Here is an 18,439-nt window from a genome sequence, read left to right on the forward strand (position 1 = left end):
GGCGTGCTGTATGAGGACTGTGAGGAAACACCTGGCGGCGTGCTCCACGAGGACTGTGAAGAAACACCTGGCGGCGTGCTCCACGAGGACTGTGAGGAAACACCTGGCGGCGTGCTGTATGAGGACTGTGAGGAAACACCTGGCGGCATGCTGTATGAGGACTGTGAGGAAACACCTGGCGGCGTGCTGTATGAGGACTGTGAGGAAACACCTGGCGGCGTGCTGTATGAGGACTGTGAGGAAACACCTGGCGGCGTGCTCCACGAGGACTGTGAGGAAACACCTGGCGGCGTGCTCCACGAGGACTGTGAGGAAACACCTGGTGGCGTGCTGTATGAGGACTGTGAGGAAACACCTGGCGGCGTGCTCCACGAGGACTGTGAGGAAACACCTGGCGGCGTGCTCCACGAGGACTGTGAGGAAACACCTGGCGGCGTGCTCCACGAGGACTGTGAAAAAACACCTGGCGGCGTGCTCCACGAGGACTGTGAGGAAACACCTGGCGGCGTGCTGTATGAGGACTGTAAGGAAACACCTGGCGGCGTGCTGTATGAGGACTGTGAGGAAACACCTGGTGGCGTGCTCCACGAGGACTGTGAGGAAACACCTGGCGGCGTGCTCTATGAGGACTGTAAGGAAACACCTGGCGGCGTGCTGTATGAGGACTGTGAGGACACACCTGGCGGCGTGCTGTATGAGGACTGTGAGGAAACACCTGGCGGCGTGCTGTATGAGGACTGTAAGGAAACACCTGGCGGCGTGCTGTATGAGGACTGTGAGGACACACCTGGTGGCGTGCTCCATGAGGACTGTGAGGACATACCTGGCGGCGTGCTCCATGAGGACTGTGAGGACATACCTGGCGGCGTGCTCCATGACTGTGAGGACACACCTGGCGGCGTGCTCCATGAGGACTGTGAGGACATACCTGGCGGCGTGCTGTATGAAGACTGTGAGGACACACCTGGCGGCGTGCTGTATGAGGACTGTGATGACACACCTGGCGGAGTGTTCCATGACTGTGATGACACACCTGTCGGCGTGCTCCATGAGGACTGTGATGACACACCTGGTGGCGTGCTCCATGAGGACTGTGATGACACGCTTGGCGGCGTGCTCCATGAGGAATGTGATGACACACCTGGTGGCGTGTTCCATGTAGGATGGGGCAAACACGGCGGACAGTGCAACATCAGTTCTTCAAGTCAAAATGCAAGCCTAAGGATAAAGATAAGTGATTTTGCTGTCTGTGGATAATGTATTTGACTGATAATTTGTCATCACGTTATCACTGAATTATTGAATGATAGAGAGAGTTATTGTTGAAACCTCCCCTTGCGAGCGGAGCGAGCGAGGGAAACATCAAATAAGGAACTGTAGTTGTCAACTAAGTACGACCTTCTACGGAATGATACCTTGATACACCTCACCCTCCTCTAAGAAGAGACATCCTGACTAAAATCCCCAATCCCACGGCTTTCATACAATACCAAGGGGATGAATGGCTGTTGGGTTAAACAGTCACTAACAGTATGCAGTCTGGCCTTAGGGCGACACCTGACTGATGGACACCATTGCCCTTCCCTGATAAGAGGCTCTGTCAGGGTGACCGAATATTCTCCCTCACAGCACAGAAAACCTCCAATTAATACGAACAAAACATTGTCTCGCGTGCACCGTGAGGATCAGCTGCATTGCACGAGACATAAATGCAGATCCCCCAATCCCCAAAACAGGCGTGGCAAAAGAGGCGGGACAAGATCATGCTTAGGTGGCAGAATGACAAAGGCAGAGCGGCTGTCCAAGAATATTTTTAGAATCGGCTCTTGGAATTGCTCTAAAGCGAGAATGAGAATCTCTGCAACTGAGAAATTATCGTTGGGTTTTGATATTTTGTTTCCAAGAGACCAGGACAAGTCCAGACAGACCAAGAAAGTTTGAGAATTTCACTGTCTTTCAAAGGTATGACGGAAGAAGAGAAGCAATCATACTAAACAATAATCTGAAAAACAAAGTTTCCACTATAAATCTGGAGAAAAGTTGTAGCAACTCATGTGAACTAGTAGGTGTGCGTCTTGAAAAACCTGACGAAATTCACAAAAGCATCGTGCTCATCAATGCCTATGTTCACCCAGGAACCTGCACAACAAAAGCGGATTGGACCTTTCAAGAGGAAATAGAGAATGAATTTAGAGACTGTCATTTTGTGTGGAGACCTCGCTGCGAGATCGAAGTTGTGGGACCAGCAGAACACCAACCCACAAGGACTCGCCCTTGAAGGAATGACAGGGGAAATTCTTCTTAGCCCCATTAAGAGCCGGGGTCATGTTGATGTGTGTGTTGTGAGGAGCTGGGGTCATGTTGATGTGTGTGTTGTGAGGAGCTGGGATCATGTTGATGTGTGTGTTGCGAGCAGCTGGGGTCGTGTTGATGTGTGGGTTGTGAGGAGCTGGGGTCGTGTTGATGTGTGTGTTGCGAGCAGCTGGGGTCGTGTTGATGTGTGGGTTGTGAGGAGCTGGGGTCGTGTTGATGTGTGGGTTGTGAGGAGCTGGGGTCATGCTGATGTGTGGGTTGTGAGGAGCTGGGATCATGTTGATGTGTGTGTTGCGAGCAGCTGGGGTCGTGTTGATCTGTGGGTTGTGAGGAGCTGATGACAGTCTCTCTATATACTACTATATTCAGTTATTTGTATGAGTGTGAGAGCGCGTGTGAAGAACATTTCTATCAATTCATATTTTAATGTGTGGGTATATTGAATATTTAAAACAGTCTTTCATTTTGTTACCAATGCTTCATTTTGAAAGTAAGATTGTTTAGTGCGTTGACCAGTTTTGTGATGAGATGTTCATCTTGTGACATAGTTACATTTGTAAATTATCGTTTGACTCTCAAGGCCTGACCAGCTCGCTGGGTGTACGCGTAGGTGAGGCATCTGCTTCCTGGTGTATCTAGGCCAGGCATCTGCTTCCTGGTGTACTGTTGGTCAGACATCTGCTTCCTGGTGTACCGTAAGTCAGGCATCCGCTTCCTGGTGTAACTAGGTCGTGAATCTGTTTCTTGATATATCTATGTCAGGCATCTGCTTCCTGGTGTAACTAGGTCAGGCATCTGCTTCCTGGTGTACGGTTGGTCAGGCATCTGCTTCCTGGTGTATCTAGGCCAGGCATCTGCTTCCTGGTGTACTGTTGGTCAGACATCTGCTTCCTGGTGTACCGTAAGTCAGGCATCCGCTTCCTGGTGTAACTAGGTCGTGAATCTGTTTCTTGATATATCTATGTCAGGCATCTGCTTCCTGGTGTAACTAGGTCAGGCATCTGCTTCCTGGTGTACCGTAGGTCTGCTTCCTGGTGTAACTAGGTCAGGCATCTGCTTCCTGGTGTACCGTAGGTCCGTCATCTGCCTCCTGGTGTATCTAGGTTCGTCATCTGCTTCCTGGTGTACCGTAGGTCTGTCATCTGCCTCCTGGTGTATCTAGGTCAGGCATCTGGTTCCTGGTCTAATAAGGTCACGCATCTGCTTTCTGGTGCAACTTGGTCAGTCATCTGCCTCCTGGTGTACAGTAGGTCAGGCATCTGGTTCATGGTATAATAAGCTCAAGCATCTGCTTCCTGGTGTAAATAGGTCAGGCATCTGTTCCCTGGAGTACCGAATACGGATCAGTCCGCAAAACTGAAACCCGAAGATTACCATTTAAAAGAACTCGATATATATATATATATATATATATATATATATATATATATATATATATATATATATATATATATATATATATATATATATATATATATATGTGTGTGTGTGTGTGTGTGTGTGTGTGTGTGTGTGTGTGTGTGTGTGTGTGTGTAATACATAATAAAGCCTGCTTACTCATCCGTCGGACCGACGGGAGACTCCATCAAGCACGCGAATACAGTCCCCATAGTGATCGTTGTTGTTGCTGTTGCTGTTGCTGTTGTTGTTACATGCTTGTTATTATAAATGCTGTAATCATTCCTGAGAGACTTTCGTCTTGGACAAGGTCCGTTGCCATGTATATTGTCCGACAGATGACTGAAGTCTGCGATACTTTCCAATATGTATATTATTCTGACATATGACACATTCTTCAGGCTGACACAATTTCTTTTCACACATCGAACATTACCTCAACACACACAATCTATAACGCCGGTTAATCAGATATGCCGTTGTTATTCAACCGACTATGTCAAGCATTAACAAGCATGACGCTGTCTCTCGACCCAGTGTATTGTTTGTTCAGTTCCTCAGACCAGCCGAGAATGCACTCACGTCTTTGTCCTGCCTGACACTCACCATGTGCACCTCATAGTTAATGTCGCCTTACGGACAGATCTTATTCTTATGACACATGTAGTCAGACCACAGCAACATGACACCACAACAACATGACACCACAGCAACATGGCACATGTAGTCACACCACAGCAACATGACACACGTGGTCACACAACAGCAACATGACACACGTGGTCACACCACAGCAACATGACACACGTGGACACAACAACAGCAACATGACACACGTGGTCACACCACAGCATGTGCACCTCATAGTTAATGTCGCCTTGTATATACGCCAGGTTGATACATCAGACGTCAGCTCCATACGTCAGGTTAATACATCAGACGTCATGTTCATACATCAGGTTCATACACCAGACGTCATCTTCAGTTTCAAGGCATCAGAGCGTGCGGACAGATCTATACACTCTTGCACTACATCTGCTAAAAAAAAAAAGAAAAAAAAGAAGAAAAAAAAGACAGAAGATGCCTGATTTTAACATAACCCAATGCTCTGATCAGGCCTTGAGACGTCCGGTTCATACATTAAGTTCATATCTCAGACGTTAGGTTCACGCACCAGGTTCATGCATCAGACGTCAGGTTCATACACCTGACGTCAGGTTCAAGTGTCAGACGTTTGATTCATATCCCGACGTCAGGTTCATTTATCAGACGTTAGGTTCATATCCTGACGTCATATCTATACACCAGGTTCATACACCAGGCGTCAGGGTTTATACATCAGATGTCAGGTTCATGCATCAGACGTTTGATTCATAACCCGACGTCAGGTTCATTTATCAGACGTTAGGTTCATATCCTGACGTCATATCTATGCACCAGGTTCATACACCAGGCGTCAGGGTTTATACATCAGATGTCAGGTTCATGCATCAGACGTTTGATTCATATCCCGACGTCAGGTTCATTTATCAGACGTTAGGTTCATATCCTGACGTCATATCTATACACCAGGTTCATACACCGGGCGTCAGGGTTTACACATCAGATGTCAGGTTCATGCATCAGGTCCATGCGTCTGACGACAAACATCAGATGCAGGACAAATTCCAGCCGGGCCTGTCTGTGTGGCGCCCCACAGTCATTGGCAAGTCGTGTCCGTTACCGAACGTCACTTCGAGCAGTGAACAGCTTCAAAGACTGCCAGCTTATCAAACACATCAGCAACGACCAGTGTTCACATCACAGCAACATGACACGCGAGGTCACGCCACAACATGACACATGTAGTCACACCACAACATGACACGTGTAGCCACAACACAGCAACATGACACACGTGGTCACACCACAACATGACACATGTAGTCACACCACAGCACCATGACACACGTGGTCACACCACAACATGACATGTAGTCACACCACAACACGCCACATGTAGTCACACCACATGACATGACACACGTGGTCACACCACAACATGACATGTAGTCACACCACAACATGCCACATGTAGTCACATCACAGCAACATGACACACGTGGTCACACCACGACATGACACATGTAGTCACACCACAACATGACACACGTGGTCACACCACAACATGACACATGTAGTCACACCACAACATGACACGCGTGGTCACACCACGACAACATGACACATGTAGTCACACCACAGCATCATGACACATGTAGTAACACCACAGCAACAGAAGTGGAAAACTCGTGACGGAGAGTCAGTTATACACTGGAATCTTCAGTGAAGCGCGTAACTGCTACATCACCAGGTGATGCATCCCATCCCCAGTACTGTCATGTCACACCAGGTGATGCATTCCATCCCCAGTACTGTCATGTCACACCAGGTGATGCATTCCATCCCTAGTACTGTCATGTCACCCCAGGTGATGCATCCCATCCCCAGTACTGTCATGTCACCCCAGGTGATGCATTCCATCCACAGTACTGTCATGTCACACCAGGTGATGCATTCCATCCCCAGTACTGTCATGTCACACCAGGTGATGCATTCCATCCCCAGTACTGTCATGTCACCCCAGGTGATGCATTCCATCACCACTACTGTCATGTCACACCAGGTGATGCATTCCATCCCCAGTACTGTCATGTCACACCAGCTGATGCATTCCATCCCCAGTACTGTCATGTCACACCAGGTGATGCATTCCATCCCTAGTACTGTCATGTCACCCCAGGTGATGCATCCCATCCCCAGTACTGTCATGTCACCCCAGGTGATGCATTCCATCCCCGGTACTGTCATGTCACACCAGATGATACATTCCATCCACAGTACTGTCATGTCACCCCAGGTGATGCATTCCATCCCCAATACTGTCATTTCACACCAGGTTATGCATTCCATCCCCAGTACTGTCATGTCACACCAGATGATCCATTTCATCCCCAGTACTGTCATGTCACACTATTTGGTCCATTCCTGTCACACCAGATGATACATTCCATCCCCAATACTGTCATGTCACACCAGATGATCCATTTCATCCCCGGTACTGTCATGTCACACCATTTGGTCCATTCCTGTCACACCAGGTGATGCATTCCATCCCCAGTACTGTCATGTCACACCAGGTGATGCATTCCATCCCCAGTAGTGTCATGTCACACCATCTGGTCCATTCCTGTCACACCAGATGATCCATTTCATCCCCAGTACTGTCATGTCACACCATGTGGACTATTCCTGTCACACCAGGTGATGCATCACATCCCCAATACTGTCATGTCACACCAGATGATGCATCCCATCCCCAGTACTGTCATGTCACACCAGGTGATGCATTCCATCCCCAGTACTGTCATGTCACACCAGGTGATGCATCCCATCCCCAATACTGTCATGTCACACCAGGTGATGCATTCCATCCCCAGTACTGTCATGTCACACCAGGTGATGCATTCCATCCCCAGTACTGTCATGTCACCCCAGGTGATGCATTCCATCACCACTACTGTCATGTCACACCAGGTGATGCATTCCATCCCCAATACTGTCATGTCACACCAGGTGATGCATTCCATCCCCAGTACTGTCATGTCACACCAGATGGTCCATTCCTGTCACACCACATGACCTATTCCTTTATGACTGAATAACGCTGTCATATTCTGTCACATGTAACACATCACCCAGTCAATCCAGTCGTGACCTAATGACGCTGTCACATGTAACACATCAGCCAGTCAATCCAGTCGTGTCCTAATGCCGCTGTCACATGTAACACATCACCCAGTCAATCCAGTCGTGTTCTAATGACGCTGTCACATGTAACACATCACCCAGTCAATCCAGTCGTGTCCTAATGACGCTGTCACATGTAACACATCACCCAGTCAATCCAGTCGTATCCTAATGACGCTGTCACATGTAACACATCACCCAGTCAATCCCAGTCAATCCAGTCGTGTCCTAATGACGCTGTCACATGTAACACATCACCCAGTCAATCCAGTCGTGTTCTAATGACGCTGTCACATGTAACACATCACCCAGTCAATCCAGTTGTGGCCTAATGACGCTGTCACATGTAACACATCACCCAGTCAATCCCAGTCAATCCAGTCGTGACCTAATGACGCTGTCACATTCTGTCACATGTAACACATCACCCAGTCAATCCAGCCGTGGCCTAATGACGCTGTCACATTCTGTCACATGTAACACATCACCCAGTCGGTCCAGAGTGCAGGCTTCAGTTGTCTTAACGTGATTTATGAAGTATAATTCATTTACTTTGATGGTCCTCCATGATACATTCTACCACACTAAAGACAAATGATATGGTGAACAGGCTATGGTCTATAAACCATTCTAATGATAAAATGATACGGTGAACAGGTTATAGTCTATAAACCACTCAAATAAAAAATGATCTGGTAAACAGCATGTTCTCTATGAACCTCTCTAAAGACAAATGATTTGGTAAACAGGCCATACTCTCTAAACATCTGGTAAACAGGATATACTATATCAGCCACTCTAATGACTAAAGATATGGTAAACTGGGTATACACAATAAACCACTCTGAAGATAAATTATGCAGTTAACAGGGAATACTCTGTAAACCTCTAACGGCAAAATTACAGATTGTCTGCCCTTGCTGCAGTTCAAAAGCACACTGACCCAGAGAACGATTCTGTGAAGGTGTAAACACAGCTGTCCAGCCATGGGCTGTGCTGAGTCAGCAGTTCCCAGAACACGACTCAGAGAGTGACCAGCAAACCCGGTGTAAACCTGGTACAATGTATCTTTCACTCTGTCACTGTCATCACCAACCACTTGCTTTAAACAGTACTTTACTTGGAACATGTCACAATACGTCACGTTGCTAGATGAACAGGACAACAAGAACATCTTGATCGTCAACCGCAGGCAAACTCTCTCCAGTTGAAGACGCTGACATCGGGTAGGTCATTACTGCCATCGTTCTGAACCGTCAGTGACACTGACATCGTCCACGTCATCACTGCCGTCGTTCTGAACCGTCAGTGATACTGACATCGTCCACGTCATCACTGCCGTCGTTCTGAACCGTCAGTGATACTGACATGTCCACGTCATCCCTGCCATCGTTCTGAAACGTCAGTGATACTGACATGTCCACGTCATCACTGCCGTCGTTCTGAACCGTCAGTGATACTGACATGTCCACGTCATCACTGCCGTCGTTCTGAACCGTCAGTGATACTGACATGTCCACTTCATCACTGCCGTCGTTCTGAACCGTCAGTGATACTGACATGTCCACGTCATCCCTGCCATCGTTCTGAAACGTCAGTGATACTGACATGTCCACGTCATCACTGCCATCGTTCTGAAACGCCAGTGACACTGACAATTACATCGTCCACGTAATAGCTGTCATCGTCGTCAGCCACAATCACTGGTGAAAGTTTGTTGATGTCAGTTAGTGCGGGTGATGTTGATGCCAATCACTGGTGACTGTAAGCGCTGGTGATGTTCATGTCAGTCAGTGGTGACTGTTAGTTGATGTCAGTTGACTGTCAGTTGATGTCAGTCAGTGGTGACTGTTAGTGCTGGTGATGTTGATGTCAGTCAGTAGTAACTGTTAGTGCTGGTGATATTGATGTCAGTCAGTGGTAACTGTTAGTTGATGTCAGTTGACTGTCAGTTGATGTCAGTCAGTGGTAACTGTTAGTGCTGGTGATGTTGATGTCAGTCAGTGGTAACTGTTAGTGCTGGTGATGTTGATGTCAGTCAGTGGTGACTGTTAGTGCTGGTGATGTTGATGTCAGTCAGTGGTGACTGTTAGTGCTGGTGATGTTGATGTCAGTCAGTGGTGACTGTCAGCAGTGGTGATGATGTCAGTCAGTAGTGACTGTCAGGTGACGTCAATCAGTGGTGACTGTCAGCAGTGGTGATGATGTCAGTCAGTGGTGACTGTCAGATGATGTCAGTCAGTGGTGATGATGTCAGTCAGTTGATGTAAGTCAGTGGTGATGATGTCAGACAGGTGATGTCAGTCAGTGATGATGATGTCAGCCAGGTGATGTCAGTCAGTGGTGATGATGTCAGTCAGTTGATGTCAGTCAGTTGTGACTGTCAGCAGTGGTGAAGCTGATGTCAGTCAGTGGTGATGATGTCAATCAATGGTGACTGTCAGCAGTGGTGATGATGTCAGTTAGTGGTGACTGTCAGCAGTGGTGATGATGATGTCAATCAGTGGTGACTGTCAGATGATGTCAGTCAGTGGTGACTGTCAGTTGATGTCAGTATCAGTATCAGTAGCTCAAGGAGGCGTCACTGCATTCAGACAAATCCATATACGCTACACCATATCTGCCAAGCAGATGCCTAACCAGCAGGGTAACCCAACGCACTTTGTCAGGCCTTGAGAAAAAAAAAGAAGTAAATAAATAAATAAATAAATAAGTAAATAAAGAAAGAAATAAATAATAGATAAATACATGAAAGAAATATTAAAAAGCAACAACAAAAAACCTACTACTACTAATACTAATATTTATAAGGCGCAAAAACTTGATGAAGTCAATTGTAAGCATACAAAATAAATAAATAAATAAATAAATAAATAAATTAAAATAAAATAAATAAAAAGACAACAATGGAGATAAATAAGCAAATAAATGTAAAACATGCAGTCACACATTCACACATACACACACATATGCATAACAGTTCATGTCAGTCAGTGGTGACTGTCAGCAGTGATGGTGATGATGATGTCAATCAGTGGTGACTGTCAGTTGATGCCAGTCAGTGGTGACTGTCAGCAGTGATGGTGATGATGTCAGTCAGTGGTGGCTGTCAGCAGTGATGGTGATGATGATGTCAATCAGTAGTGACTGTCAGATGGTGTCAATCAGTGGTGACTGTCAGCAGTGGTGACTGTCAGTTGATGCCCATCAGTGGTGACTATCAGCAGTATTGGTGATGATGTCAGTCAGTGGTGACAGTCAGCAGTGATGATGATGTCAATCAGTGGTGACTGTCACATGATGCCAGTCAGTGGTGACTGTCAGTTGATGTCAATCAGTGGTGAGTGTCAGCAGTGACTGGTGATGATGTCAGTCAGTGATGACTGTCAGTTGATGTCAGTCAGTGGTGATGATGTCAGTCTGTTGACGTCAGTCAGCGGTGACTGTCAGCAGTGGTGAAGTTGACAGCGGGCAGGACTACTGGTGGCTGGTTGGCGGGCACGATGACCAAGATGATGATGTAGGCGATGACAGTGGTCAGCACGTACAGCACGAACATGAGGCGGTCCACCACTGTGGCGATCTGCTGCCACTCGGCGATCATGGTTCGCGCGGCCTGCAGGTCCGCAGAGCTGGGGTGGGGGTCTAGCCTGCTGGCCGGCCCGTGGACCCCGCCCGTCGGCCCCAGGTCGCTCCCCACTCGGCGGTTGTGGGGCACACAGTATTTGCCCTCTGAGCCAGGCTGGTGGTGCTCGTTCGTGTAGAAATCAGATCCATTGGCCAGGAGATTCCGAGACACCTCTTCCTCTTCCTCCTCTTCCTCCTCCTCCTCCTCCTCGTGGACGTCTTTGTGGTTGTCTTCAGCGCCGCTGGTAGTGGTGAACTGCTGAAAGCTTTGCGATGAGGGACCGTCGTGGTTGTCATCTCGCTTGACCCACACTTCCTCTTCCTCGTCGGTGCAGTTGTGGTGGCTGTGGGGGTGAGGGACGTGGGGGGCGTGGGGGGCGTGGGGGAGGTGAGGGAGCGGGGTGACGACGCTGTTCCTTGCCCGGGGGTGAAGCTCCCTCCGCCCATCGCTCCACCTCAGGCACGCCTCTTCCCGCGGACTGCAGTTCAACGACTCCCTGGATTGTCCCCCTTGCCAGCAGCCTCTCCTCTGCCACACGGGCGTGGAGTCCTCGTCACGCGCCACCTGGCCGCCGTTCTGCAGGTGGGTGGGCATCAGGGGTGGCAACTGGTGGGGGGTGGGGGAGGAGGAGGGGGGGGACGGTCGGCCGTCCACTGGGACGTCTCTGACGCTGAGGGTGGAGGTGAGGAGTGAGGACTGGGACTTCCTCTTGTGGGACACGTCGTACTGACAGTGCTCCACCTGCACACACACCGTCATCACATGTCATCACTCAGTATCAGTTGCTCAAGGAGGCGTCACTGCGTTCAGACAAACCATATACGATACACAAAATCTACTAAGCAAATGCCTGACCAGCAGCATAACCCAACGCGCTCAGTCAGGCCTTGAGAAAAAAAAATCAATAAATCAATCAATTAATAAATAAATGAATATTTTAAAAATAATTTAAAAAAAGATGAAAATAATAATAAAAAGACAATAATGATGATGAATAGACAAATAAGCAAGTAAATGTAAAACATACAGACCCTCCTCCTCCACACACACACACATGCATAACAGATATGCATACAGTTTCACATATATGAAAGCAAAACAAAAGTGCACAGGCCCAAATACACATAAACATACACGAACCCCGATACACACACACACACACACACACACACACGCACACACGCACACACACACCATCTCCCAAATTACCCTACACACCTCTCCCTTCCTCACACACGCATTCCTAGACTACGTATCGCAGCTTCCACGGCACACACACACACACACACACACACACACACACACACACACACACACACACATATAAACACTCACTCACACAAACACACACAACCATACCCCCCACCACCCCCCTCCCACACACGCACACACATACATACACACTACACACACACATACACCCATAGCCACCCCCCCCCCACAAACACACACACATACACTCCCCCCCCCACACACACACACTTACACACACAAACACACACACACATACACACACAAACACACACACATACACCCATACCCCCCCCCCTCCTCTCCACATACACAAACACATGTACACATATGTATGCACACCCGTATGTTCTAATATTCCGTTGCTCCCACAATACAGACATGCATACACACACACCAAATCCTCTACACACACACACACACACACACACACACACACACACAAATCGTAGACCCCACGACGCACAATCCCCACACCCTCATCCACACACACACACACACAAGCAAATACACACATGTATGTGCTCACACGTACATAGAGCTCTCCTGACACATATGTTCACTTACACACTCGCGCGCGCGCACACACACACAGACACACACTGGCGCGCGCGCACACACACACACGCACATACACACAGAGGCTGCCACTGGTTGGCCGCAAGAGGGGTGGGAAAAGACTCTGATGCCAGGAACGTGGCGTCTAGCGTGTTGCTCAGTCTATTGTATTTGGAAAGGTCCAGACAGGCTCTGTTCCATTTTGAAAAAAAAAAGCGCAATGTTGGTTTGGAAATAATGCCAATATTCGCTTGATTAGCAAAGCATCGTGCTCTACCTTTCATGATAGACTTTCGGCCGCTCCCTCTCTACCTTTATTTCTTTGAGGCGATCGATGGTGTGATGGCCTTGTACCTGTTCGTTTTGGTATTCTTTGACTTTTCTGGGATTTCGGATTTTCCTAGACGTGGGCCACTCGTTATTGTTGCGTTACCAGCAAGTCTGTCAGCTCGCTCATTTCCCTAAACACCTGCATGTCCCGGGCAGTATAACCATGCACGTTTTTGAATCTGATAGTTGCGCATTGCCTCATGCCACTCTGGGCTTCCCATTCCACTTTCAATTTTTGAAGGAGGTTCACTGAGTCCGTTAGAATCATGGCATGTTGGTTCCCAGGCATCTGAATAGACGATAGCCACTGGATAGCATGCGTCACAGCTTCTGCTTCCATCGTTAGGCTGGAGGTTGTGACTTTAATTGTAGGCAGCATTCTCTTCCCTAACTGTTTTTCCATTTTGTTTCGCAGTGAACTCCCAACCGGATTGGTCTCTGGTGACTGAGCCATCTGTGTATAGGATGATGTCCTATTCTTTACTGTTTTCTTCTATGAGCAGCTTCACTTCTGCATCAGCTTTACCCTCTGGCCTTTCCCTACAATGTCTTCAAAGAGTGGAAGAAATGGTTGTGTTGAATAGGCAACTGATGTTTTCGGGGGTTTCCTCCTATTCGTTTGTCTCTTTCAGGTCTTGTAGTCGGCATACAAGCTGGATCGTGTCTTCTGCTTGCCCCATCCATGATCTTCCTTGTCCTGGACGGCTGCCGTTTGGTTCCTTGACTGCATCATGCAGTAGGTTTTGAAGGTTTTCTAATGCTCTGAAGTTGGTCTTAACCTGTTCTAAATTGTTTCTGGCCTGCATTGAAGGAAGATCAAGCAGATATCGCATGGTTTCCATGGGTGTATCTTTTGTTGTTCCAAGGATCAGCCTCATTGCTTCATTTTGAACTCTAATTTTAGGAGGCTGCTTTGGACAGCAGGCCGAACACAGAAGTGAAGATCCGCCTTGCAACAGCAACATCAGCGATGGCAAAACTGGACAAGATCTGGAGGAGCAGGAGCATTTTCATTGCCATCAAACTCAAACTGTACAGATCCTTAGTGCTCGCCATTATCCTGTATGGATGTGAAAGCTGTACACTGTCAGCCGAGCTTGAGAAGAGGATCCAAGCATCTGAGATGAAATGCTACCAAAAGCTGCTCCGCATCTCATGAATCGAACACAAGACCAACGACTATGTCCGGAGCAAAGTCGAAGCCTTCGCCGAACATCAAGAACCCCTCCTGGCCACCATCAAAAGGAGGAAGCTGGCATGCTTTGGCCACGTGACCCACCACAACACCCTGTGCAAGACCATCCTGCAGGGCACCATCGAGGGCGGAAGAAAGAGGGGAAGACCAAGGAGAAGCTAGACAGATGACGTCAAGACCTGGACTCATCTGAAGATGTCAGAGCTGGTGTCAGAGGCCGAGAGCAGACCAGGCTGGAGGAGAGTGACGTCCGCTGCATCCGTTGTGTCCCCCCCCCCCCCCCCACGACCCGGTGGGTCACGGGACAAAAAGGTAAAGGTAAAGGCTTTGAGACAGTGTTGTTCGCCAAAGTCCATAGTCCATCACACTGAGAACGAGTGATTGATACAGCAGGAAGAGGTGGTGTTGTTCGATACCTTTGGTTGCCATTGCCTTTAAGACTTAAAGACCCTTTTTGCATTTGAAAACAGTATTCCCGTATGTTTTCTAAAGGTCACCATCCTGTCCAACTGTATTCCTAGGTAGCATATGCAGTCGGTTTTCTCGATCTGAATTCCGTCGAATGACACAGGTGGTGGTGATTTGCTCGCAGTTTTGTTGTTGAGGGTGCACAATGTTTGGGCTTTTGCTGGCTTGATGGAAGATTCTGTGTCCTTGTACCATTGGGCGATACTGTTTAGTTGTTTCTGGACGGCTGTAGTTCTTTCATGAGCATCTTTCGAAGTTTTGAAGACCAGACCATCATCCGCAAGAGTAAGCACCCGAGCTATTCCTTTGTTGTTTAAGTCTGCAAGGCCTTTCGTGTAGACGTTATGAGGACAGGAGAGAGCAGAGACGCTTGTGGCAGTCCCATGGAAAGTTTAGAAGGTGCAGACATCCAATCTCCGAGGCGTAGGACGACGGTTCTTTCCTGAAGCGCTGCTGCTGTCCATCTTGTCAGTGTCAAACGTACTCCATACCTTAGTAGCAGCTCCATGAGGTGCGCAAACTGGACCGTGTTGTAAGCATCTTCAAGGTCAGTTACTACTTCTAATGTTTCTTCTTTTCTTTGAAATCCTCCATATACCTCATAATGTGAGAGCAGCCGCATTTTCCCAGGTACACTTACCTGTTCTGTAACCACCTTGATTTGAAGGGAGAATGTGTCTCTGTTCAAGATCCTTTGCAGGTTTCCTGGCTATTATGCGTTCCATGAACTTTCCAGTAATGTTTTGTATGGTTAAGATTCGGTAGCCGCTTACCTGACGATGGTCCTTTCCTGGTTTTGGTATGGGTTTTAAGAAGCTGTGTGTCCAGTCCTCCGACACATGTCCATTGTGGAAACTGTTTTGATGCAGACTGAAAAGTTTGAAGGTCCAGTCTGCATAAGCTTTTGGTTTAACTCCTCAACATATTTCTTTTTTTTCATCTTTCTTTGATCGCTATGTTGTATGAACCGTTTGAGCAGGGCGGATCCTTTTTCTTCATTGTCTTAAGCTTGGTTCTATCAGAATCAAACATATCTGGGGTTGTTGTTGAGCACGTTTTCCCTTCCATGCGACGATAAAATTGCCAGAACTCTGTCAATGTCGTGTCATAACTGAATGCCTCGCAAAACTGTTTCCACTTGTCAATTTTTGCCTCTTGAGCAATGACTTCAAACTGTTTTTTTTTTTCTTTCATTTTTGTTTCAGTTTCTTTGTCCGGAGAAGGTTTTGTTCTTTCTTTTTGCCAAAGTTTGACAGCCGCATGTTTTTTCTATCAAGGCTCTCTCTGGGTCAGTATTCCACAATGGGGGCTGAATAGTTTGCTTCCTGTTCAGCGCCGTTCTTTTGTTTCTTCTGAGTCTTAATTTTTCGATGATTGTTGTTTCTTTGTTTTTATACTGAAATGGATTACGCGGTTTCATACAGGGTTTATCTGATGGTTTCTGTAGACTGAAAACTACCCGGAGATGATCACTGCCATGGTGTGGAAGCGTCTCTGCATTCATTCCTGATCTGAATTTGGAGATGTTAGAGCGATGTCGATCACACTGTCACTGTCCCCTTGTCTTGTTCCAAGGCGAGTTGGGGATGTGGTTGTTAATGGGCAAAGAAGAATTTCCCCTATCATTCCTTCAAGTGTGAATCCTTGTGGGTTGGTGTTCCGCTGATCCCACAACTTCGATCTTGCATAAAGGTCTCCACATATAATGACAGTCTCCAAATTTATTCTCTATTTCCTCTAAAAAGGTCTAATCCGCTTTTGTTGTGTAGGTTCCTGGGTGAACATAGTCATCGTACAGTCATCATACGTCATCACTCCGTCAGCACACGTCATCACTCCGTCATCACACGTCATCACAACATCATCGCATGTCATCATTCTGTCATCACATGTCATCACCCCGTCAGCACGTCATCATACAGTCACCATTCTGTCATCACAAGATACCACTCTGTATCATTACACAGTAATAGCAGCAAGATCAAACATAATACTTTGTCATCACACCGTCATCGCTATGTCATCACTGACGATATATACTCATAACAAACTCCATCCATCGCTAAGCAACTCTTTCCACCCCTAACTGACCCTATCCACACCTAACTGACACTATCCACCCCTAACTGATCATATCGTTCCCTACATAACCCCATCCACCCCTAACTGACCCCATTCACTCCTAACTGACCCCATCCACCCCTATCTAACCCGATCTACCCCTAACTAACCAGATCCACAGTGGATAGGGGATGTTGTCCACCACAAAGCAGAGTCGGGCCATCCATCACATCCCATCCACCCCTACCTAGCCCCATCCACCCCTAACTGACCCAATCTACCCATGTCTGACCCCATCCACCCTTATCTGACCCGATCCACCCCTAACTGACCAGATTCACAGTGGAGGCAATGTCCACCACACAGCACGGCTGAGCCATCCATCACTACCACCCCACACCCCATCCACCCCTAACTGACCCCATCTACCCCTAACTGACCCCATCCACCCTTATCTGACCCGATCCACCCCTTACTGACCAGATCCACAGTGGAGGCAATGAGGGGGATGTTGTCCACCACGCAGCACGGCCGAGCCATCCAGTGCAGACACAGGGTCACCAGCCAGCGAGGTGCCGGCCTCATCTTCCGGCCCCGGTGATAGAGGTTGGTCACCACCACCGCCATCATCACCGACAGTGACGTCATCGTCATCACCATGCACAGGTACACCCCTGTTGGTCGTCATCATCATCATTGTCAACACCATCATCATTGACATAACCATCACCATCAACATCATTATTGTCATCACCATCATCGTCATCATCATCATCATTATCATCAACAATCAGCGGTACAGCCACACTCACTAATCAGCGGTACATCCACACTCATTAATGACAGGCCACTCTCACCACTCAGCGGTACAGCCACACTCATCAATCATCGGTACAGTTACACTCACCAATCAGGGGTACAGCCTCCGAGGTGGCGGGCACCTCCTCAGCAATGAGGAGCATGAACATGGAGAAGGCCAGGAAGACGGATAGTCCCAGCGTCACCTGGTCACAACACGCTGAGTCACAACACACTGCAGTCACAGTCACAACACGCTGCCGTCACAACACGCTGCCGTCACAGTCACAACAAGATCCGTCACAACACGCTGCCGTCACAGTCACAACACGCTACAGTCACAACACGCTGCAGTCACAACACGATACAGTCACAACAAGATGCCGTCACAAGATGCCGTCAGTCACAACACGATGCCGTCAAAACACGCTACAGTCACAACACGATGCCGTCACAACACACTGCCGTCACAACACGCTGCAGTCACAACACAACACGATGCCGTCACAACACACTGCCGTCACAACACAACACGATGCCGTCACAACACACTGCCGTCACAACACGCTGCCGTCATAATCACAACAAGCTGCAGTCACAACAAGATGCTGTAACAGTCAGTTTCAGTATCAGTATCAGCAGCTCAAGGA

The 18,439-nt window shown here is 48.0% G+C and overlaps 1 protein-coding gene across 1 annotated transcript in view; it reads right to left on the reverse strand.

The window, feature by feature from the left end:
- Positions 1-4,174: 4,174 nt before the first annotated feature.
- LOC143281451 (neuronal acetylcholine receptor subunit alpha-4-like) overlaps positions 4,175-18,439 on the reverse strand; it is a 36,878-nt gene continuing 22,613 nt past the window's right edge. The window contains exons 7-10 of the mRNA XM_076586665.1: positions 17,899-17,995; positions 17,472-17,665; positions 4,572-11,869; positions 4,175-4,326 (exon numbers count right to left, since the gene is read on the reverse strand). Of these exons, the coding sequence (XP_076442780.1) occupies positions 10,934-11,869; positions 17,472-17,665; positions 17,899-17,995 (1,227 nt within the window). The 3' untranslated portion in view covers positions 4,175-4,326; positions 4,572-10,933. The remainder of the gene's footprint in view (positions 4,327-4,571; positions 11,870-17,471; positions 17,666-17,898; positions 17,996-18,439) is intronic.

This window comes from Babylonia areolata, chromosome 1 (genome assembly GCF_041734735.1).
Source record: "Babylonia areolata isolate BAREFJ2019XMU chromosome 1, ASM4173473v1, whole genome shotgun sequence".
Taxonomy (NCBI): domain Eukaryota; kingdom Metazoa; phylum Mollusca; class Gastropoda; order Neogastropoda; family Buccinidae; genus Babylonia; species Babylonia areolata.